Consider the following 24,491-nt stretch of genomic DNA (forward strand, 5'->3'; position numbering starts at 1 on the left):
GATTGAATTCCAAAAAGCTTCTGCCCAGAATAAATGAACATACCATTGTTGTTCCCCCAATTCCCCAGATTGACATTGCTGAGTCAGGATACTTTTCCTGGGGACTCCTGACTACTATTCTCTGCATGTCCCCGTCTTCCTTAGTCCTCCCCCATCCCTAAATCTTTATTGATAAATATCTTCAAATGTAATTTTGAGATAAAAGTTGTGGTGATCTAACTTAGTTTCCTTTTTTTTGGCAGAATTACTAAAAGGTCACAATAGGAGAATGTCATAGATACAATTTACCTAGCTTTTTTTTGTTTGTTTTTAGGTTTTTCAAGGCAAATGGGGTTAAGTGGCTTGCCCAAGGCCACACAGCTAGGTAATTATTAAGTGTCTGAGGCCGGATTTGAACCCAGGTACTCCTGACTCCAGGGCCTGTGCTTTATCCACTGCATCAACTAGCCACTCCTAATTTACCTAGCAACAAAGCACTTGATCTAGTTTCCTGCTATTCTCATGGAAGAGGTGCTGAGATCTGGACTCAACCATAGTACAGTTTGTTGGGTTCAGAATTGGTGGAATGACTAGTTTCAAAGAGGAGTGGTTAGTCTGATGTTGCCATGGAAGGAGGTCTGCCGTGGGAGGCCCCAAGGAAGCCTTGACCCCAGGTCATTTAAGAGTGTACCAATGACTTAGAGTAAGGAAATAAACAACAGAACTGAGGATGATCCAAATCAAGTGTGTAGGGAATGCTAACCTACTGGATGGGAGAATTAGGGACACAAAATTATTTTTGTCAGTGGCTAGAATGTTGGACAGAATTGAGTTAGATGAAATTTCACAAAGTTAAATGGTAAATGAAGACAAGAAGTTGACTTCAGAAGTTCCAGATATGGTCACACAAGACAAGGTCTGAAAGATGAGATCTGGGGACTTTGGCGCTGCAAGCTCTTAAGTATGTCCTTAGGAGTACAGTTGTTTTCGGTAGAGGAGCAGACTCTACCTGCTAGGGACAGGTAGGAAAGTGTGGTTTGGGAGACTGGAGGAGAGAAGAGGTTTGGAGAAGCAACTATGACCGATGTAGTGGACAGGCAAGCCGGGGATGTTGAAAGAAGAGTCAGGAGCCAGTTGAAGCTTTGAAGAGCCCAGCAACATGCAGGTGGGCCGGACCTTTTGTCTGCAATGTTTAGAGGAACAGGAAGGGCTGATGGGGGGAGGTAATTTGGGGGTGATGTTTGGCACAGTGGGAACAGTGCTAAAGCAAGGAAGCTTGGGATGAGTGATCCTTTGAACTGGTCAACCCTCAGGTCAAGCCTATGGAGATAGAAAAGAAGGGAGGCACCATGGTGTAGTTGGAAAAACTGGAATCTCAGGACCTGTATTGAAATCTTGCCTTTGTGTGACCTTGGGTGAGTCTCTAAGCCTTAGTTTCTCCACCTGTTAAATGGGATTTAATGGATTCTAGATGTATGATCCTTCTGAGACCCTAGCAATGATGGTGTTCTGAAAGATCCAGGAGTGGTGGATTAAGTAGGTGTAAGAAACATGTGAGCAGGAGATAAAAAAGATAAAAACTGAGTTTCTTGTCTAAAACCCCAAAGGAATGAAAGGATCAGGAGCTGGAGGATGCTGTGGAGCTAATGGTCCAAAACTGTCTATCTGCTGAAGAGAAAAATGAGGCCTAGCAGGGACTAGTGTCTATGGTCCCTGAAGAGACAGGATCAGAACTCAAGTCTGTGGCCTTGGTTAGATTGCAACAGCTCTGAGGAGATCTTCAAGTGAAATCCAAAACTAGGCTTCTAAATTTAAACACGTGGATACTTTATAATATCTGTTATCTTAAAGCTAATCCTAAGTTGGTCAGCCTTTTTCTTTCTCACTCTGAATTTCAGAATTGTTGGAGCAGGAAAAAAACAAGACAGAATATTAAAAGAGAAGAAGAAAAAAGACCCAGTCACACCAGAACCTGAATACCCTTCAACTGTGAGTTTAACATCGTATCAGTACTTTAGTGATTTTTAATGGAAGGTCTCATCTCATCTTAAAAATGAGAATGCCAACTTAACATTTGACAGTAGTCACTGAATTATTTCAATGCATTTGGAAGGATTTTCATTTCTCTAATGTATTTTTTTGTCTTGCCTTTTTTTAGATGTACAGTGAACTAAGGAAAAAAGGCGTGAGTTTACCATTTTATTATCAATTATTATTGTTGTAATTGTTTTAGATTAATACTTACTATCAGTCATTATTTTAACATAAATTTAATATTCTTTTGGAAGTTTGGGAGATGTCATGATTGAGGAACAGCAGATAGACCTGTTCAGGAGAGAGGGTAACGTAGAGCCATCTGGGATGTCCAAAGTCAGATTGTAAAGGGCTTTAAGCAGAAGAGTTTGGAGTTAATCAAAGGGACAAAGGGAACCCGGGAAGGTTCTTGAATGAGGAGCTTTAGGAAGATCAGTTTTAGAGTTCTGTGGATGATGGGTGGCAGAGGAGAGGGTCATCTTAGAAGTAGGGAGATCCCTTAAGAGGCTCTTGCAGATGTGATGGGTTCAAATTCTGTCTTCCGACACTTTTGTAAGTTGTCTGAACCTTAGATAAGTCACTAAACATCTCTAAGCCTCAGTTTTCTCCTCAGTAGAATGGGGATTAGATCTATAATCTTCCTCTCATAGGATTATTGTGAGGAAGTCATATTTCAAATCTTAATGCACTTACATAACTAATTATCAATACTAACCTAGAAAAGTTCTGATTATTTCCCAGTTCTAGGTCCTCTTCTTCCATCACTGTCATCACCATCCTCCTCATCCTCATCTCTTCCATTATCACCATCATCACTCACATTTATTTGGCACCTGTTTTATGGACATATCTTGACCAAGGACAGGACTGGGTTAAATTTTGTTTATCATGAGAAAGATAAATTTTATCCTGAAGCCTAGGTTTAGAGGCTTTTAGAAGTTAAAGTTGAAAGGAATCTTGGAACCTGATTCCAACTCAACTATAGTACAATTTGTTGGATTCAGAACTGGTGGAATGGCCAGGAGTGGTTAGTCTGATGTTGACCTGGAAGGAGGTCTCCAGTGGAATGCCCCAGGTTGACTCTAGGTCATATAAGATTTCACCAATAACTTAGATTAAAGAAATAAACTACAACAGATCTGAGGGTGACCCCTCAACCCCATTTTTCAGATGAGGAAATTGAAATCAAGGGGTTGAGTGATTTGGCTCATATTGTTCAGGTAGTGAGAGTTTGTGATGGGATTTGAACCCAGGTCAAAATTTAAGAATCCACATGGAAACAGTAGCAGGGTTTGGATGACACTCAATGACAATGCAAAGTCTCACCATTCCTCTACTAAGGTATTTACTAGAAGGAAGAGATTGGTTTTTGTCCTCCTAGCAAGTAGTAGTCCTGCAGAACTTCCTGGCTTTGGATTTACAATTTATTACTGGCACCATAGAGTCTTGGGGGGGTGATCCCCTCCCCCCCACCCCAGCTTAGTTCCCTCCTTAGCAAATGTTTGACAAGCTCTTAATCCTTTTCAGCAATATCCAAATATTTTCACTTTCCCCATTAAATTTGAATCTTATTTGGAATCAATTTGTTTTATTTACCTCTTCACTTCCATTTTTTCTTACAAACACCCTTCTTTTCTTGATTTATTTCTTCATTGCTTCTCCTATCTCCTCTAAATCCTTCATTCAAGGACTAACTTCTTGTCTTGGTGAAGGCCAAGGCCTTTTCTTTGTAGACCTCATCCTCAGAATGAGTTTAAAGAGATGAAAAAATCAGCCTAGAAGTCAGAGTCATCAAGGTCTTCTTGATTGCTGTTTTTTGGTCATTTATTAAGCACTTACTGTCTACTAGCTTCTATGTTATATCCCAAAAATACACAACAAAAATGAAACAGCCCCTGTTCTCAATGAGCTTATAGTCTGTCATCATCGATAACAAGCTTGTTTATGAATGTATGTAACTACCACTAGGGGTTGTGGATCCTAGGGATACAAAGATAGTTTCTGCTTTCAATTCTGATGGTAGAGATAACATGCAAATAATTATACCTACCATGGTCCTAATTAGTGCAATTAATGGTGATTAATGTGAATGTGCATGTTATTAGGATTCACAGTATTCAAAATTATAATTATATAAAAATATGGTAATTGGTTTCAGCCTAATGGAAACATTAGTGTAAATTCAAATAATGAGACCAATTCACTAGTTTCATTATACTAATTGGGAACTAGCTCTAAAAACTCCCTATTTCTTAAATGAGAGGCCTTTATCATCATGTTAGGGTATTCTTGCCCTTCGTGATTCTGTCCATGGTTCTGGTATTCTTTGTAGAGAACCAAAATAACCCATAATGTCTTGAGCCTTAGTAGAATTCCTTAGTTGTATCAGATACTTGCTTAGAAGTAATAGCTTCATTCATTCATTCATTCAAGCAAGCATCAGTTGAATTGGCCTATGCCTTCTGCATCATGCAGTTTTATTCCAACGTTGTCTTTTCAGGTGAACTATCTTTTTATGAAAAAATGTGTCGAGAGTAACCCCATCGTCCCCATTCAGAGGGAGTGGCTGGACAACATGTTGAAACTGGTGCCTCTGTCATTGAAGATTGGAAAAGAGAGAGAACTCCTTGTTCAGAGCCTCTTAAATGAGGTCACAAATGAGTTTGACAAGAGCATGAGAAGATATATGGGTAAGTTGCCTTTGACCAGTGGTACATCATTACTTTTTTCCTTATGATTCTTGGACCAAGTGAATAATAATAAACATAATATCTAGCATTTATATAGTGCCAGACACTGTGCCTTTGCAAACATCTCATTTTGTCCTCACCATGACTCCAAGAGGGAGGTATTCGTATTATTCCCATTTTTCAGTTGAAGAAATTGAGGTAAACAAAGGTTAAGTGATCTTCCCAGGGACACAAAACCAGGAAATGTCTGAGACTGGATTCACGTTCTGGTTCAGGCTTCTATCCCTCTAGCCCAGGTTGGTAAATCTTGATCATTTGGAATGGGATAGGGCAGAGAAGGAAGAATTTCTTTAAATACATGAGCTAATTTTCAGTATGAATTAGCAGTGAGGACCTCAGCTGATGCTGGACCCCAAAGGGCCACCGCCTGGCCTCCAAGCCAGAGGGCTGCAGACCTTTTTGGAAGTTAACTCTGTAAAGCCAGGAAGATGTGGGTTCAGTCCCACACTGATATAAACTGGCTGTGTGCTCCTAAGCTCCTAAGCTCAAGGTAGGATCCTCCAGGGTGGGTGTGCTGTGGGCAACCTGATCTGATCCTTGGGTGAGTCAGAGTGCAGCGCATGAGGAAGCCAGGGAAGTCTGGAAGCACCCGTCCAAAGCTCAGCTGTAGCAGTTGGGGTTTCCCTTTCTGCCTTCCTTGTACATGCTTTCTCTTGTCCTGGTCACTATGTTTTCAGGATGGGCGGACAGGCATGTGTGGTATGGCGCTATGGGGGTCTGTGTGTTTGGAAGCCAGAATGCAGAGTCTGTCCAAGAGGGGATCTGAGAAGGAGTGAGGCTGCCATTAGTTCTGCATGTCTTCTTTCTGGGCACAGTCCTCCATCCTTGGGTGAGGATGCCAAGAGAGGATGCCTTTGGGACAGCTGGGGAAAATACAAAAAAGTTAAGAATTAATTAGTTCATTACTGCAACAGATTGATTTTCACCAAAGGAAGATTAAAGAAGTCCAAAAGCCGAAGCTCAAGCATTTGCTTCTGTTTTAATTAAAGGGTTTTTTTTTGGGGGGGGGGATAGGGTAGGGGGTGTGGCAGGAGTTTTGAAATCTATAATTTCATAGTTATAGGGAGAACTAGCATGGAAACTCCCTTCACCTGTGCAGATCAGCCACTCTTTTATAAGTATTTTCTCCTTTATATTCAGAAGAAGTATAATAGAGTCTTGGACCTAGAAAGACCTGGGTTCAAGTCTCATCTCTGACCTTTATTAATTATTCTTCTGTAACTCATTCATTTTCAACCCTCCTGCCCTACCATTCTTCTGGCCTTTCTAACCTGGCCCTGGGCCATGTCCTGTTACCTTAGCCACTTTAAATACCCTGATGCCATTTTCCTCTATTTGTTTTCAGGAAGAACGGGGTTCAAATTTCACCGATGACCCTTGTTAACCGCATGGCCCTGGGTCAGTCACTTAGCTAGGGATATAAATAAAATTGGTTTCTTATAACTTAATTCAGAAAAACAACCCTTAGGTTTCACTGGACTGACAAAAAGGTTCATAACATAAAACTTGTTAAGAACCCTTGAATTAATCATTTTCTTCCCTTGAGACTCTAAAAGGCCTGGGGAAGGAGGATGGTGTTCCTCCTCTTCAGGGCATTAAATGAGGTCCTCCCCTCTTACTTTTGGTCAGAAAAGGAGAATAGTTTCCTCCTACACTTTTGTGCAGGGTAGCAAAAAAAAAAATGGTTTGGGATTGATAATGGGATTGGGGAAGAAAGGATTTAGAGGAGGATAGTGTTTCAGAATTGATAGTTAAAGACTGGTATAACCAAGGGCTTTTAGACTAAGGGGTTATACTAACATTAGTTTGTAATGGGGAACCCAAAGGGAAAAGACGCTCCCCTCCCAAGGGGATGCTCCATGACAGACCAGCCCTTGCTCACCTGGTAAGCAGGTATGTCCTATCCTAGCTGACTTAAGAATTTCGGGACACCTGCAAGGCTATGTGTTCCATATGGTAAGTGATTCCTATGAAGTCTAATGCTAGCATTAATTGTATGTGTGCATTCTAGTACGAAGTGTTCTCGTGAAACCACCAGTGTCATGGCTAGAAGATGAGGGAGGACCGTTACCAGAATCACCTCTGTGAGTAGATGCTGCCAAACATGGCGGTCTGTCAGTACCTTCATCACTGAATCAAAAGGGATAGATCTATAGGGTACCTTCAGACCTCAATGAGGAAACCCAAGATGAGGATCTCACTCCTAACCTTTATGGGTTTTACTATAAAGAACCTTGGGTCCAAAGATGAGAGGAACTTCAATCTTGGGCCTTTTGGGCTGTCTACAGACCCAATTCATTGCCATTCTTTAGCCTAATAAGGTCTCTTAAGCAGTGAGTCATTTGTCAGAAAAGGATCTGGGGGTTTTAGTGGCCTCCAAGCTCAATATGAGTTGAGTGTGTGATGTGGCAGCCACAGGAACCACTACAAATTTGGGTCTCATTAAGAGAGTCTGGGTTTCCAAAGATGAGGAGATGGTCATCGGTCCCTTGCACATGGTCAGACCATGGAAAAGTTAGAAAGTGACCAACAGAGAGTGACCAGGATACTCAGCTATCCTGAGTTGAAGAAAGGAGAAGGAGGGGTATAAGAGAAGGTGCAGGTAGGGTGGGGATGGGGATGCTGGTGTGGGTGGGAGATTGGGTTTGTTCCACTGTGTCTCAGAACCCAGAGCTGGGTAGCTGGAGGCTTGAGGGAAGCCCAGGTGGTTCTTTTTTTTTTTTTTTGGTTTCAATGAAATTTTATTTTGCACATCAAACACATTTTTAAACACTTGGCAAAGCACATAACATATATTCCCCCCCCCCCCATGTTGCCTTATCTAGCAAAAGCCAATTTAAGATTAAAATGGACAATTTTGATTACATAAAATTAGTTTTGGCATAACCAATGCAGATAAAATTAGAAGAGAAGCAAATAACCAGACATTTTTGCAGTAAGTTTCTCTAATAAGACAGAGGATATTCATTCATATTAATAAGAGCAAGCAAAAGTCATTCCCCAGATGATCTGAAAATGCAGTTTTCAAAGAAAACCAAGCTTTCAATACAGAGGAAAAAATACTCCAAATCTTTAGAGAAATGCAAATTATATCTCAAAGCATACTAGAAAAGTTGACAAAAAAGGAGAAAGACAAATGCCAGAGGGGCTGTGGAAAAGTGGATCTGGTAATGAACAGTTGGTATAACTGTGATCTGGCCCAGCCATTGTAGAAAGCAATGCTGAACAATGTGAAAAAAAAATTATTCAATTGCACATATCCTTTGACCCAGCAATCATACCATTACTCAGATTATACCTTCAAAGAGATCAAAGAAAAAAGACCTTTATGAATAAAAATATCCATAACAAGTCTTTTTTGTGGTGACAAAGAACTGGAAAGGGCATACTCATCACTTGAGGAATGGCTGAACATATGTTATATGAATGTTATGGAGTACTACTACACTATTAAGAAACATGGGAAGATTTATTGAGTTCATGCAGAATGAGGTGAGTAGATGCAGAAAAAAACAAGTTATTCAGTAACATTTTAAATGTCTTTGAAAGACCTAAGTACTCTGATCAATGTGATGACCAACCACAATTTCAATAGATTCATAATGACATATAAGACCAACCTCCTTGACAAAAGAGTTGATGGAATCAGAGTAGTGCAAAACAAGACAAAAATTTTTTGGATGTGGTCAATCCAAGAATTTGACTTGATTATAAATTATTTGTTATAAGGATCTTCTTTTTCAAATGAGGGGGTGGGATAGAAGGCAGTTTTCATTAACTAGCAAGATTACAAAATGTTTACATCTGAAAATGAGAATGTAAGACATTTACATGAAAACAGTCATAAAATCTAGATTCAAACTAGTGAACAGATCATTCCATACACAGACCAAACTAAGCATGTTTTAGTATTTGAAGAGTTATCTGAAGAGGGATTAGAAAAATTGTGATTAGCCCCAGAGGGCAGAATTAGGGATGGAAGTCATAAAAGAAGCAAATTTAGCTTTGACAAGGAAGGGGCTGTCTTGAAAAATAGTGGATTCTCTCACTGTAGGTCTTTAAACAGAGACTGGATGACTTATTTGACAGCAAATGTATGGTCAGGTATGGGTTAGACAGGATGGAGGCCATTTCTCATTGATTCTGTGACCTCTTGAAGGGGATATCTTTCCCTTTAGGTCTCAATGACAACTCGATCTACTAAACAGAAGATAAAAGCAGAAGTGCAACAGATAATGGCAATTTGGTGGTCACTTCAATAGCAAACTAGGGTATTCAAATAGCATGGGATATAGCTTTGTGACCTCAATACCATTTCTGATTTATAAGTTAAAACTACTGCAAAGTTAGTTTCTCTGTGATATCCAAATCTTCATTTTGTTGTGAAGGGGAAAAGCTAATATAGAAATTCAACAGTGCTCCTTAATATTAATACTAATACATTCACAAGACCATTAAGCTAAGTGGAGCACAGGCTTTTATGGGAAATGAACAAAATCTACACAACAAAGATTTGAAATCCATTTTATTACATTAATGTGACTTACAATTGATAACAGACTACCTTTACTTCGTATGTTAATTTTGTAATAATCCAGAGTGGTGCCAGTTCTGACAGCTCCGAGGAAAAGGAATTTCTCCTTTACTGGCTTCTCCAATCTTTTGGGACAACTCTGCCAACAGGGGACAGGTTCCACTCGATTCCAGTCTGTGTTGCCGAATATGCCCAAATGGCAAGACAGAAAGTGGCTCCACTTAGCAATATTGGGGTGCCATACTTATCATGAAAATTAGGCAGCCTGTCCTGGTGGTTCTGCCTCTCAACAGTTTGCTGAAAGCTGCGAATTGAGAAGTGGCTCAAAGCCCTCCTAAACAAAGGGAACATCGCCAAAAGAGCAAGAAGAAACCACAAGGGACTCAGGGTGTCGACAGCGCTCCAAGCGCGTTGCTTCATCCTTGCAAGAAGTCAAAAGAACACCCTTTACCAAGATAAGATCCAAATGGTTACAGGACATAGACATAAAAAACAATACTATAAGCAAATTAGAAGATCAAGGACTAGTCTACCTGTCAGATCTATGGAAAGGGGAGCAGTTTATGACTAAGGAAGAGTTGGAGAACATCACTAAAAACCAATTAGATGATTTCGATTACATTAAATTAAAAAGTTTTTGCACAGATAAAACCAATGTAATCAAGATCAAAAGAAAAGTAGTAAATTGGGAAACAATCTTTACAACTAATGATTCTGACAAAGGACTCATTTCTAAGATATGCAGAGAACTGAGTCATATTTTTAAAACAAAAAGCCATTCCCCAATTGACAAATGGTCAAAGGGTATGCAAAGGCAATTTACAGATGAGATCAAAGCAATCCATAGCCATATGAAAAAATGCTCTAAATCATTAATTATTAGAGAAATGCAAATTAAAGCTTTGCTGAGGTACCACCTCACACATCTCAGATTGGCCAGTATGACCAGGAAGGATAATGATCATTGTTGGAAGGGATGTGGGAAATCTGGGACACTATTGCACTGATTGGTGGAGCTGTGAACTCATCCAACCCTTCTGGAGAGCTATTTGGAACTATGCCCAAAGGGCAACAAAAATGTGCATACCCTTTGACCCAGCAATACCACTACTGGGTCTATACCCTGAAGAGATGAGGAAAAAGGGTAAAAACATTAAATAAATAAATAAATAAATAAATAAATAAAAACATTAAAAATATTTATAGCAGCCCTGTTTGTGGTGGCAAAGAATTGGAAATCCAGTAAATGTCCTTCAATTGGGGAATGGTTTAGCAAACTGTGGTATATGTATGTCATGGAACACTATTATTCTATTAGAAACCAAGGAGGGATGGGAATTCAGGGAAACCTGGAGGGATTTGCATGAACGGATGCTGAGTGAGATGAGCAGAACCAGAAAAACAATGTCCACCCTAACAGCAACATGGGGGTGATGTTCAACCTTGAAGGACTTGCTCATTCAATCAGCGCAACAATTGGGAACAATTTTTGGCTGTCTGCAAAGGAGAGTGCCATCTGTATCCAGATAAGGAGCTGTGGAGTTTGAACAAAGTACAAGGACTATTCCCTTTAATTTGGAAAAAAAAAACCAGATGTCTTATGGTTTGATCTGGTTACCTCTGAGAATTCTGTTCTCTTTAAGGATATGATTTCTCTCTCCTCACACCCAATTTGGATCAAGGTACAACATGGAAACAAAGTAAAGACTGACGGAGTGCTATCTGTGGGGGGGGGGTGGGGGGGAGGGAAGCAAGATTGGGGAAAACTGTAAAACTCAAATAATATCTTTAATAAAAATTAAGAAAAAAAGAAGTCAAAAGAAAGCCCAGGTGGATCTTGATGCTTGCATTGCCCCCAGGACCCTGGCTTAGGATTCCCTGAGGATGCCACTCACCTGGCTCCCTCTTCTCTCAGATTCATGTTGGAATTGCCTTCTCTGGCCCATCCCAGATAAACCCAAGCCCAAGGGTTCCCCTTCTCTTTGGAGCCCCCACAGTCTGGCCCCAATCTTTCCACTTGGCTATAACAGGTCTCACCACCATTTATTTATGACCATAATAGGTCTTATCAACATTTATTTATGACTGAGTGGCTCAGTGGATGGAGCCCTCCACCCAAGAGGACTTGAGTTTGAATTTGCCTCAGAATTTGCCTAACTGTATGTGACCCTGGGCTAGTCACTTCATCCTGTTTGTCCTAATCCACTGGAGAATGAAGTGTCCAACCCCTCCAGTGTCTTTGCCAGGAAAACCTTATGGGCAGTATTGGTGGACCATGGGTTCATGATGAGTCAGACATAATTGAACAGCATGTATGAGGCTCTGTATTAGTGGAGCTACAGACACCGTGCTTGGTGTGTGTGTGTGTGTGGGGGGGAATACAAAGAGAAAGGTGAGATAAACCCTGCCCTCAGGGGAAGGTATAGTGGCAGTTCAGATGGCAAGACCCAGGGCTCCTTGGGGACTGTGATGACTCCAGTTGGAAACACAAATTTTCAGTACTGATGACCAAGATTTCCTCAGTCTTGAGCTCTTCCAAATGGTCATTTTTGCGGGGTTTTTTTGGTATCATGTCATAAACCAGGCCTCCCTCTTCTTCCCTCTCTCCTCCTCTTCCTACATTCCATATTCCCCCTCAAACAAAACCCAAACCTTCCTTCCTTCTGACTCCCACATGGGTCTGGTCCCTTCTCTGACCCAGGACTGGTTTTTGGTTTTTTTCCTTCAGGGGCCTGGACTTTTCCAAACCTTGGCACAGCAGTTACATCCAGGCCAGAAAACAGATCTCTGAGAATTTACACGTTCTTCATCCCATCCTGAGAATGTTACTGGACCTGGGTTATGCAACGTTCGCTGATAAGCTCTTACTGGACATGACCAAATTCAGGTAGAACCTGCTTTTGAAGGTGATCCAGTAAATAGAAACCAAAGTACTCCCAGGCCTTTGCTAAACCCTGGGGATCCAAAGCAAAAATTAGAGGTCTTGGCCTGAAGGAGTTTACATACTGATGGGAGAATCCACAAGAGAGGGTGACCAGGAGGAGAATGAGAAGGAGTGGTCAGGCTGGGAGGGAGTGGACCAAGAGGAGCAGTCAGAGGAGAAGAGGGGGCTCAGCAATGTTAAATACTACAGAACAGATGAGAAGGGCCAGCCTGAGAGTCCAGGGGTCTGAGTTCCAGTTCTGCTTTCCATTCTTACTGCTTATTTGGACAAATCACTTGGAACTTGGTTTCCTCATCTGCAAAATGAAGGGGGTGGAAAAGTTGGCCTCTCTATACCCAGGAGCCTTTGGGGAGAACCTGCCAGAGGACAAAATGACAGCTTCTTTGTCTAGTCTCTGTACCTGCCCCTTCCAGATCAGGAAGCGCCCCCATCACTGACCCTTAGGCTTCCTCTCCCTTCAATATGCTGCCCCCTCGGGCTCCCCACCCTGTTGGGCACATTCCCTCCTGCAGCTGGGGTGGCCCTGCATCCTTTTGTTCTCCAGGCCTTGCTATTTGCCTGGCAGACCACTACTTTCTAGAGGGTAGGCTCTTGAGCCCAGCTCAAGTGTGAACTAAAACAATTGGATTCTTCTAATTTTTCTTCAGTGCTTTGCACCTAAATAAAACCCCACACCTAATAAATGCTTTTTCATTCATTTCTTTAAAAAATTATTTTTTTCCAACTACCTGCAGAAATAGTTTTCAGCACTTATTTTTCATTATTTTTCATTTTTTTTTATTTTTTTGGTGCAGATTCATTATTTTTTTTAGCACTGATTTTTTTAATAAGGTTTTGAGTTCTACATTTTTTTTCTCTTCCCCTCCCTTCCCTTTCTCCTACCCTTGACAGAGGGCAGTCTAACATAGATCATACATGTATAGCTATGTTAAACATATTTTCATATTGATCATGTTGTGAAAGAAGAATCAGAACAAAAAACAAAAAAAAACTGAGGGGGGGGAACAGAAAACAAATTTTAAAAATGGAAAGAAAATGAAGCCTTGGTCTGCATTCAGTTCCATAGTTCTTTTTCTGGATGTGGATAGTATTTTCCATCACGAATCCTTAATAATTGTTTCTGATTATTGTACTGCTGAAATGAACATGTCCATCATAGTTGATCTCCATCCAATGTTGTTATTAGTATATGAAATGTTCTCCTGGTTCTGCTCACTTCACTCAGCATCAGTTCATGCAAGTCTTTCCAGGTCTTTGTGAAGTCCATATGTTCATGATTTCTTTCTTTTTTTAATTCTTTTAAAAAATGTTTATTTTTACAATTACATGCAAAGATAGTTTTTAACAATCAATATTGTGGTAAAGTTTTGATTTTCACATTTTTCTTTCTCCCTCACTTCCCTCCCTCCTCCTCCTGACAGAAAGTGATCTAATATAGATTATACATATATAAAACAATGGGTTGTTTCTTTGCTTTTTTCTTTTTGCTTTTTTGCAAGACAGTGGAGTTAAGTGACTTGCCCAAGGTCACACAGCTAGTGTCTGAAGTCAAACTCAGGTCCTCCTGACTCCAGGGACAGTACTCTATAAAACTATGTTAAATATAGATCCCTAGGGGGCGGTTAGCTGGTGTAGTGGATAAAGCACTGGCCCTGGAGTCAGGAGTACCTGGGTTCAAATCCGGTCTCAGACACTTAATAATTACCTAGCTGTGTGGCCTTGGGCAAGCCACTTAACCCCAGTGCCTTGCGAAAACCTAAAAAAAATAAAAAAAGATCCCCAATTAATCACATTATGAAAGAAGAATTAAATCAAAAAGGGGAAAAAAAAACATGAGGGGGGGAAGAACTCCATAATACATAGAACAAATTTTAAAAATTGAAGATAGTAAACTCCACAGTAGCTTCTCTGGATATGGGTGGTGTTTTCTATCGTAAGTCTTTTAGAATTGTCTTTGATTATTGTACTGCTGAGATGAATAAGTCCTTCTTACTTGATCATCACCCTATATTGCTGCTAGTGTGTTTAATGTTCTCCTGGTTCTACTCATCCCACCCAGCAACAATTCATACAAGTTTTTCCAGGCTTTTCTGAAGTCCCGTCCCTTGTGTTCCATCACATACATATAACATAGTTTGTTCAGCCATTCCCTAATTGATGAGCATCCTCTCAATTTCCAATTCTTTGCCACTATGAAGAGAGCTGCTATAAATATTTTTGTACATGTAGGTTTTTTACCCTTTTTTGTGATCTCTTTGAGATATAGACCTAGTATCAGTATAACTAGATCAAAAGGTATGCATTGTTTTATTGCCCTTTGGGCTTAATTCCAAATTGCTCTCCAGAATGGTTGGATCAACTCATAACTCCACCAACATTATCCCTTCCCACATTGATTATTTTCTTTTTTTTTTTTGTCAATATTGGCCAAGTGTGAGATAGTGCTTCAGAGCTGTTTTAATTTGCATTTCTCTAATCAGTAATGATTTAGAGCATTTTTTCATATTACCTTAGATAGTTTTAATTTCTTCATCTGAGAGCTTACTTGTTCATATTCTGTGACCATTTATCAATTGAGTATGACTTGTATTCTTATCAATTTGACTTGGTTCTCTATTATTTTGGAAATGAGTTTTTTTAAATCAGAAACACTAGCTGTGAAAATTGTTTTCCCAACTTACTGCCTTCCTTGTAATCTTGGTTGTTGCCCAGGTTTTATTTGTACAAAATTTTTTGTTTTTGTTTTTTTTAGGTTTTCGTAAGGCAAATGGGGTTAAGTGGCTTGCCCAAGGCCACACAGCTAGGTCATTATTAAGTGTCTGAGGCCGGATTTGAACCCAGGTACTCCTGACTCCAGGGCCGATGCTTTATCCACTATGCCACCTAGCCGTCCCTTGTACAAAATTTTTTAATATCATGTAATCAAAATTATCCACTTTTCATTTAAAAATGTTCCCTATCTTTGGGCATAAACTCCTTCCCTTTCCAACTAGCTTACGGTATCACCTTTTATGTCTCAATCCTGTACCTATTTCAACCTTATCTTTGCATAGGGTGTGAGGTATTAGTCTGTGATACTATTTTCCAGTTTTTCCAGTAGTTTTTGTAAAATAGTAAGTTCTTATTTCAGAACCTGAAGTCTTTGAATTTATCAAAGAATAGATTACTTTAGATTACTTTAATCATTTCCTGCTTTCTTTTGCACCTAATCGATTCCATTGATCCATCACTCTATTTCTCAGTCAGTACCAAGCAGTTTTGATGATTGATGCTTTGTAATATAATTTTTGATCATACAGTTAGGCCACCTTCCTTTGTAATTTTTTTGATTAATTTCCTTGATATTCTTGACTTTTTGTTCCTCCGTTTGAATTGTTTTACTATTTTTCTAGCTCAATAAAATGTTTTGGTATCTTGGTATGACACTGAATTAGTAATTTAATTCAGGTAGAATTATCATTTTTATTATATTAACTTGACCTACCTGTGAACAATTAATATTTGTCTAGTTATTTAGATCTTATTTTATTTATGTGAAAAGTGTTTTGTAGTTGTTTTCATATAGTTTCTGACTTTGTCTCAGCAGGTAGATTCCTAAGTATTTTATGTTGTCTATAGCTACTTTTTTTTTTTTTTTTTAGGTTTTTGTAAGGCAAACAGGGTTAAGTGGCTTGCCCAAGGCCACACAGCTAGGTACTTAGTAAGTGTCTGAGACCGGATTTGAACCCAGGTACTCCTGACTCCAGGGCCAGTGCTTTATCCACTACACCACCTAGCTGCCCCCTCTCTCTCTCTACTGTTTTTAATAGGAATGGGTGCTATATTTTGTCAATAGCTTTTTCAGCATCTATTGAAATAATCACATGATTTCTGGTAGTTTTGTTATTGATATGGTCAGTGATGCTGATAATTTTTTAAATATTGAACCAATCTACCAATCTACCAATTGAACAAATTACCAGTCCACTAACTGAACCAATCTGGTATAAATCCTACCTGATCATGCTGTATTATCCTAGAGACAACGTGCTATAATCATTTTGCTCATATCTCATGAGCAAATATCATTAGGGAAATTGGTCTATAGTTTTCTTTTTCTGTTTTGACTCTTCCTGGTGTAGGTATCAGCATCATATTAGTGTCATAGAAGAAATTTGGTAGACCTCCTTTATCTATTTCAATTTCAATTCATTCATTTTTTGATCCCATCATCTTTAGCTTTTCATTTTTATTGACATTGCCTTTTATCCATCATTTTTGTAACTTGAGGTTATAGGATTTTTCTCCTGAATTAGTTTGGTTCACTCATTGGAAAATTAAAATCTGTTTTTCAAAACTGTTTTATCAGTTATATTTGATCTTAACTTTGCTGTGGTGTTTGATTTCTTTCCTTTTCTTTGCAATTAGAGCTAAAGGTCCCATGGATTGTGAAAGTTTGAGAAATGATGTGTCTATCCATGCCAGAAAAACGGAGGAGAAATTAATGAATACTTGGTATCCCAAGGTGATCAATCTCTTCACTAAGAAAGAAGCACTTGATGACATTAAACCAGAAAAACTGGATTCTTTCTATAACTGTGTGTCCACGCTATTGTCAAATCAGGTGAATATATCTCTCTTTTGGGGGGTTTAAAATATTACTCAATGTGGAGTCTGGATAAAAGCTCATTTAAACTCTTGAGTCCTTGTATTCCTCATCTGTGAAATGGAAAATCACAATTCTTGGGTTAACTGGTGGTGAAAATGCTTTTTAAACCTTCAAGCTCTACAGAAAATGTAATATATTATTATTGGCTTTGGGAGAGGTCCATTTATTTTTTTAAGGTATTTTGCAAGGCAAATGGGGTTAAGTGGCTTGCCCAAGGTCACACAGCTAGGTAATTATTAAGTGTCTGAGACCGGATTTGAACCCAGGTACTCCTGACTCCAGGGCTGGTACTTTATCCACTGTGCCACCTAGCCGCCCCCCCCATTCATTTTTTATTTGTTCATTGAGCATATATATGTATATACATATATATATGTGTGTGTATATATATACATGTATATATATGTATATATATATATATATATATATATATATATATATTTAGGTTTTAGCAAGGCAAATGGGGTTAAGTGGCTTGCCCAAGGCCACACAGCTAGGTAATTATTACGTGTCTGAGACCATATTTGAACTCAGGTACTCCTGACTCCAAGGCTTGTGCTCTATCCACTGCACCACCTAGCTGCTCCTGAGCATACATTTCTTTAGGGTCTAATTTATGCAGAATCATTGTTCTAGAGATTGGGTGGGAGAGAGCTACCATGTTCAGTTTACCCATAGCCTCAGCCTTCATGGATTTATTGTCTAGGAGGTCCCCCACCAGGATACCCAATATCAAAAGCAAGTGTGTTAGGGAGTTGTAAAATGGAATACCATGGGTGGAAAGTTGTTTCTACTCTGGGAAGAGTAAGGGAAGCTTCCCTGGCAGAAGTAATTTTAAGCTGGGCCTCAAAGGGTGGGTAGAAATTCATTAGGCTGAAAGGTAGAGTAGGGAATAGTGGGAGCCAACAAAGGTCAGGGCATTTGTAGGACAAAGACTTAACTAGTCCAGTTTGACTGGAGTGTTGAGGGTTTCTAGATTAGAAATTCTTAACTTTTTTCTTTCTTCCCTCAGTGACCCTTGTGTCAGTCTGCAGAAGTTTAAAGATCCTTTCTCAGAATTACGTTTTAAAATATGTAAAAGGAAATAGCTACCAAATTATGTTGAAATACAAGAGGCAGTGAGTAGATAGAGTGATGGACCTAGAGTCAGAAAGACTGAGTTCAAATTTGGCCTCAGAAGCTTTCCTAGCTGTGTGATTCTGGGCAAGTAACTTAACCTTGTTTGTCTCAGTTTCCTCTTCTGTAAAATAAGTTGGAGAAGGAAATGACAAACTACTCCAGTATCTTTGCCAAGAAAACCCCAACTGAGGCCATGAAGAGTTAGACATGACTGAAAATGACTAAACAATAGCTTTATTAAAATAAAAAAAAATTGAGACTCTCCTAACCCTATAAGTCCATGGGTCTTATGTTAAGAAGCCCAATTTTTGAAATTTGGGAGAGTTGGAGGGGTGAGAATTGGCTTAAATCTGTTACAAAAGCTGCTTGAGTAAGTTTGAAGTTAGAGGCTTCTGTTTTTTCTTAATATTTTTAAATTTTTCTTTTTTTATTAATTTTTTTTAATTTAAAAAAATTTAAAAATATTTTATTAAATTGCAAATGGAGGGCAGTCACAGAAGTACCTCAAATATTTGAATTTAGTAAATCTGAATTTTTGTTTGTTTTAATAGATTTCCCCTATTAAAGATAAGCCATTCTAGCCAATTTTCAGTTTACCCATGAGTCTTGGTAGTCTAGCTTTTTGGGCTCAGGAATTATATCAGTAGAATTTTTCTAGTGCTTGGGGTCAACCCAAAGTAGACCTGGAAACATCCATGAATGACAATGGTGGTCTCTATTCCTCCTGAAATATGGTCATCTTTTCTTTGGGCTCCCAACCCTCACTTACTCTCACTCTCAAAGGTCACGATGTTCAATAAGGGAGAGAATAAGTTCACAGGTGGGAGCTGCTCAAAGATGCATGGGAAGTAGCATCCTGTTCTTTTGCTTTGTATTTGGGGAGAGGGAGGTGGCCTATATAATATATTCATTGTGGAAAAATCATATCTGCCTTTGGACTTTAAAACAAGAAGCTGCTAGAGAAAGATACCATTCCTTTGCCATGGCCAGTTAGGGCAGAAATCAGTGAGTGAAGAAGAAAAACAGTTGAAATATTAAGTATAATGAGCTGAATAATAATAATAATAATAATATAGAGAATAATGAGCAGAATGAGCTAACTGGTCAAAGGCATCGTAAAGTAAGGACCAAATAAGATAAACTGAATTTTGTTCTTAAAAATTGTATAAAAAGCAAAGGTAAAGTTTGCATTTATTAAAGTAATAAGATCCACTTGTGTTATGATCCAGCTGAGAGATCTGTTACAGAGAACGGTGGAAGGATTTGTATATCTCTTTAATCCTGATGACAAAAGATATCTGCCAATATTCAAGATGGAATTGACATTTGATGATGAAAGAATGGACTTTTACCCGACTTTTCAAGATCTGCAAGAAGTTGTGGGAGGTGTGGTGGATCGAATTGGAGAAACTCTGCAGGTGGGGCGACTTCTTTATCCTTGGAGTTGAAATAATAACTTTCAGAAGTTTGGGCCATTATTAATATGGATCTAGAGCCACTTAGAGTTGTAGTCTCACAATGGTTTTCCTTCCTATACATGTTTCTATACTCATTACAAAATGGCTAGCCATTGGAGATGAACTTTTCCATACTTAGCTAACCTATACTTTAGAAAGTTGGTTGATCTGTTAGCAGAGCCATACTGTGAATGTTAAAATAAGCCAACATAGATTAAGTAAAGGACCAATATACCTATATATCTATATATCTATATCTCTCTATATGTATATTTATGTATATACTTACGTATATACTTATATATATATATATATATATAAAAATGTAAACACACATACATAACTATATATAAAAAACAACAATAGTGTTAAATAGTGTTAAGCATTAGTGTTGTAGAGAAAGTCAAAAAGGAACTCAAAGAACTTGAAATGCAATGGAATGTTCCAGAGCCTTCCAATGTAGCCTTCTAAATCTCCGAGTCTCCTCCTCATGGCAGTGAGGTTTTAGAATAAAACTTTGTGGAGGGAGTTAGTATAAATATGAGAAAAAATATTGCAATCCAATAAAAATGAAGACTTTATTGATGTCTTATTTTTACATCACTGTTATTTAAAACAATTTCATTATTCTGATCCAGTCAACCTTCCTGAATACCATCTACTCCTCTCTATTAGTAATTCTGCAAAATCTGAAACCATTAAAAAAAATTGAATCCTCCTTCTTTTAGTTAAAATCTTAAAAGAATGGGCAAAATAGGAAATATATACATATATATCAGCATAGAGACATATATGAAATGGCACATATCATTCAATTTCATATATTTAATGTATGTATGTAAATACATGTAGATACATGTATGGTTAGAGTGTGAAATACAGATTTATGAAGATCGGAGTTTGAATATGGTCTCAGATAATTACTAGCTGTGTGACCCTGGGCAAGTCATTTAACTTTTATGTCTTAGTATCCTCATTTGTAAAATAAGGAGAACAGAAACCTTTACCTCCTAGGATGTCAAGTGAATAAATATAAACTTTAAAGCACCATATAAATGATAACCTTTCAATTCATTTATTACATATATGCATGCATAGGAGACTTTCACTTCTGATGCATATTGACTATATGATTCTATTATAGATATAGATATGTAAATATGTATATATATATATATATATATATATAGATACATAGTCAGTTCTACAGTTATGAGGCAGATCACCTCTTAAAAACCTCTGCATTGCAAATTTGTAAAATAACCAACCACAGGGCTTATGGAAAAAAGTTATTAACCTGGGAACAAAGCACAACCTCAAACCAACTCAGTAGATGAGGTAAGGCATTTTGGGACAGTTTGGGACAGGTTGCTGCCTTACTCAGACACAGGAATGCCCGGGGTACTGGGGAGAAAAGGGATTCGTATAGAGCAGAGTTGGGGGGGGGGAACTGCAGGTGGGAGTACAGTCTATCGACAGAGGACATAATGAATTGCCAAAAGAGAGTTGGGTACTATTGAGGAATTGGTTGTTAGAAACTTCTGGGGGTCTTCTTGGGAGTAGTCAGATGCCCAGCAGGGAGGGGCCCCAGATCTTCCTAGGGGTTGACAAGAGACAATACTCAAAAAATATCATCAGTATACATGCATAGTTACATGCCTGCAGATAGACACAGATATATAGGTATGTGGATATGTAGACCTCACTGGATAGATAGCTGTAGCTATATCCATATCTATATATCTATCTATATTTCTATATCTATCTCTATATATCTCTATATATCTATCCATATCCATATCTCTCTATCTATCTCTATCTCTCTATCTCTATCTCTATCTCTATCTCTATACATATATATCTAAGGTTATAAATTGAACTGAGGTGCCATCTGCTTTGGTAGAGGGAGATCCCCACTGGGAACTGAAGTCACCATTCTGCACTCTTTCCCTAAACAGATGAGTATTATCATTTTGATGGCTGTTTATTGCTAACCTGGCCGCTTCTTTGAATTTCTTAGAATGTTCAGACTGTCCCCTCTTGGCTGGGCAGTGCTCCCACCTTGGTAAACCTGAGCACAGAACTTCCTGACCACGTTGTGGAATGGGCCTTGAATTCTCTGAGGGAAGAAGTGAATCTGAACTTAGAAGGACCTAAGAAACACTTTAATGAATACGGTATGTGGCTCTGGGTTGGACCCCAACCCTTCAGCTTAAAACATCAATAACAAAAATAACCAAACAATAGTGTTTTTGGACTGGAGTTTTGACACCATTGTCTGGTTACTTGTTACTCAGGAGATGTGAGTCATTAAGTGATGGAATGGAATTGGGAATGGCCTTTGAGATATTCTTGTCTGGTACCAGAATTGTCCAGATCTAGGACATTTAGACCCAGAGAACTAAAGTGATTTCTCTGAGATCTCACAAGAAAGACCCTGGACTGAGCCCTGGGGTCCTGAACCCTGCATGGTGGTCCCCCTTCTCTAGGAGGGAGCCCCTTCCTAAGGGAGCTGTGAGACTTTAAAGTGGAGATAACTTTCCTCATCTCCCAAACCCCAACTCTTCCATAAATCCTGAGGCTTCTAGAGCCAAAAGATGGCCTTTGGACACTGGAAGGTGACCAAGGACCTCGTGGCTTTTTATGGAAAACTGTTGTATTATAAACTGGAGGGTCTATTATAAAAACCTTAATTACCCAGATTATTGAAAGCAGCAGAGTATCCATTCTCCAATTAGTGCTGACAACACTAAATTCATGGAAATTTTAAAAATTTTGATGTAATTGTAATTTGATGATTAATTTTCAGTTGAAAAATATAGTTGGCTTATTGATGGAACTGCAACTGAACAAATAAAAAAATTTCTGGCAGAGGATCACACTTTTGATGAGTACACAGAGGTAAGTTTTAATTCTCTTCTTTATATGTGAAATCTGAGATTCTTTTTTTTTTTAATGATTTAAGGCAATAGGGTTAAGTGACTTGTCCAAGGAGATACAATTAGGCAATTATTAAGTGTGAGATTCTTAATTATAAAATTTGGGATGTATTTTTTTCTCTAAAAAATGTGGCAACTGGGGTGGCTGGGTGGCGCAGTGGATAGGGGCGGCTCGGTGGTGCAGTGGATAAAGCACTGGCCCTGGAGTCAGGAGTATCTGGGTTCAAATCCAGTCTCAAAGACTTAATAATTACCTAGCTGTGTGATCTTGGGCAAATCACTTTACCCCATTGCCTTGCAAAAACTAAAAAAAATTATAAAATAAATAAAAATGTGGCAACATGGATTGACTTATTTGGCAAATCACTTCATAATAGCTGACATTCTATGGCAATTTAAAGCGAAGAAAATACTTTACAAATATTACCTTCTCTGATCCTCACAACAGCCCTGGGACTTGGGTGCTGTTATTATTTTGCCCATTTTGCAGATGAGGTTGAAAGGAGTTAAGTGACTGGTCCAGTGTTTACACAACTAATAAGTATCTTAAAGTTCTTAAAGAAGAATTTAGTTCTTCACTCTGAGCCAAGTATTCTTTCTGCTGGGACACTTAGTTGCCTCTCTGTGCCTTAGTTTCTCCATCTATAAAATGAAAGTTGTACTTCTAAGGAACATTCCTGCTCCAAATCTGATTCTTTGGTCCATTTTTAGAAAATTCATAGGTGCTTTAATATTTTATTTATTCTCCAATCTTATCAATGGTACAGATAGCAAATCATCCTAGCTTCCTTTCTAATAATGCATTTCATGAGTGATATCATTTTTACCTTGGGAGCATAAGTCATAATTGGTAATGGAGATAAATGGCTCTATACAATTGCACACAAAAGGAAATTTAGAATTGGACACTCTAAAGGTGCCCATCAATTAGGTATTGGCTGAATAAACTGTAGTTTGAGAATGTAATGGAGTATTATTGAAATCTTGTTCCCACATTCCTACTTACTCTGAGAAAGATAAAAAGATTTTAAAAAGCCCCTCTATAACAAATTCCCACCTTGGTCATGTACAAAAATGTATATTATAATATGTACTGAAAACATGAAGATTAAATCATAGGCAAAAATGGGTCAGATCATCCACACCTTCCTGTCAACTATGAATCTGGTTCATCTTCTCCTATAAACCTTCAAGGATTCTAGAGATCTTCATCTAAATCCAAGGTTATGTATCTTGGGTTTGTGAGCCTAAAAACCATTTTTTTAATATTTGTATTTCAATTTAGCTAGTTTTTGAAATCTTTTATGGTTTTTATGCATTTAAAAACATTGTTAGTTTAAAAATTAATTTTAAAAGATAGAATAAAAACAATTATACACAAAATAAATGGAAACACTGAGAACCGAATCCTGTGTTTTAGCAGCTCTGTGGGTAACTCCTGAATATTCAGAGTAAAAGGTAAAACATTAGAGATGATTTGAAGTTGTGCCAGTAGGTTACATAAACCTTTCAGAATTATATCTAGAGGAATGAGCTTTTCTAGAGGTTTTTTGGGACTGTAATATCTAAACTACCCATAGTTCCTTTCTTTGAGCCAAGCTTTTAAAAGAAAAAAACCCAAGCAAACCACAAAATGGCAGACCTAGAATGTAGAGGCTTCATACTGGCTCTCAGAAAGGGAAAATGGAGATTTCTGAGAGGCAACTTGTGATGGAAAGCTGTTGGATTTGGAGTTGGAGGGCCTAGTGTTCAAGTCCAACTCTACCTGTCTGTCTGGGCAGTCATTGGTGGGTTCCCAGCTCTTAGATAAGATTCTTTTGTATGCTCCTCCTGACCCAACACCATCGGATACTGATCACATTCCACAATGTAGTTAACACATTAGTGAACAACCTTGAAGCTGGAGCCTCATTGCATTGGTGGCCATCCATCCTCTAGGGTGGCTACCAAATATTCCTTTCAGTTTTGCATAATGATTTCTGACAGTGGGACTTTCTCCCTACATGACTTATTCCTTCAGAAAACCTGTGTCTAGGCTGGACGATCACAAAGGCTGCTGTTAACCTCATGGGTGATGGGTATGTGAG

The 24,491-nt window shown here is 38.6% G+C and overlaps 1 protein-coding gene and 1 pseudogene across 11 annotated transcripts in view; one reads left to right on the forward strand and one right to left on the reverse strand.

The window, feature by feature from the left end:
* The window catches only part of DNAH12 (dynein axonemal heavy chain 12), a 174,806-nt gene that overhangs the window by 4,345 nt on the left and 145,970 nt on the right, over positions 1 to 24,491 (forward strand). For 9 of the 11 annotated variants that reach the window (XR_012471044.1, XM_074198897.1, XM_074198898.1 and 6 more), the window contains 9 exons: positions 1,878 to 1,968; positions 2,138 to 2,164; positions 4,514 to 4,703; positions 6,775 to 6,847; positions 12,026 to 12,184; positions 16,649 to 16,844; positions 19,238 to 19,426; positions 21,486 to 21,642; positions 22,275 to 22,366. Coding sequence is in view for 10 of the 11 variants with exons in the window: in XM_074198897.1 (XP_074054998.1) it covers positions 1,878 to 1,968; positions 2,138 to 2,164; positions 4,514 to 4,703; positions 6,775 to 6,847; positions 12,026 to 12,184; positions 16,649 to 16,844; positions 19,238 to 19,426; positions 21,486 to 21,642; positions 22,275 to 22,366 (1,174 nt within the window). In the remaining variant the exon portion in view is untranslated. Of the gene's footprint in view, positions 1 to 1,292; positions 1,395 to 1,877; positions 1,969 to 2,137; positions 2,165 to 4,513; positions 4,704 to 6,774; positions 6,848 to 12,025; positions 12,185 to 16,648; positions 16,845 to 19,237; positions 19,427 to 21,485; positions 21,643 to 22,274; positions 22,367 to 24,491 lie in introns of all 11 variants that reach the window. The other 2 variants (XM_074198903.1, XM_074198902.1) reach the window with 2 other exon arrangements.
* On the reverse strand, positions 9,351 to 9,718 carry LOC141496384 (cytochrome c oxidase subunit 7B, mitochondrial pseudogene; annotated as a pseudogene).

This window comes from Macrotis lagotis, chromosome 8 (genome assembly GCF_037893015.1).
Source record: "Macrotis lagotis isolate mMagLag1 chromosome 8, bilby.v1.9.chrom.fasta, whole genome shotgun sequence".
Taxonomy (NCBI): domain Eukaryota; kingdom Metazoa; phylum Chordata; class Mammalia; order Peramelemorphia; family Peramelidae; genus Macrotis; species Macrotis lagotis.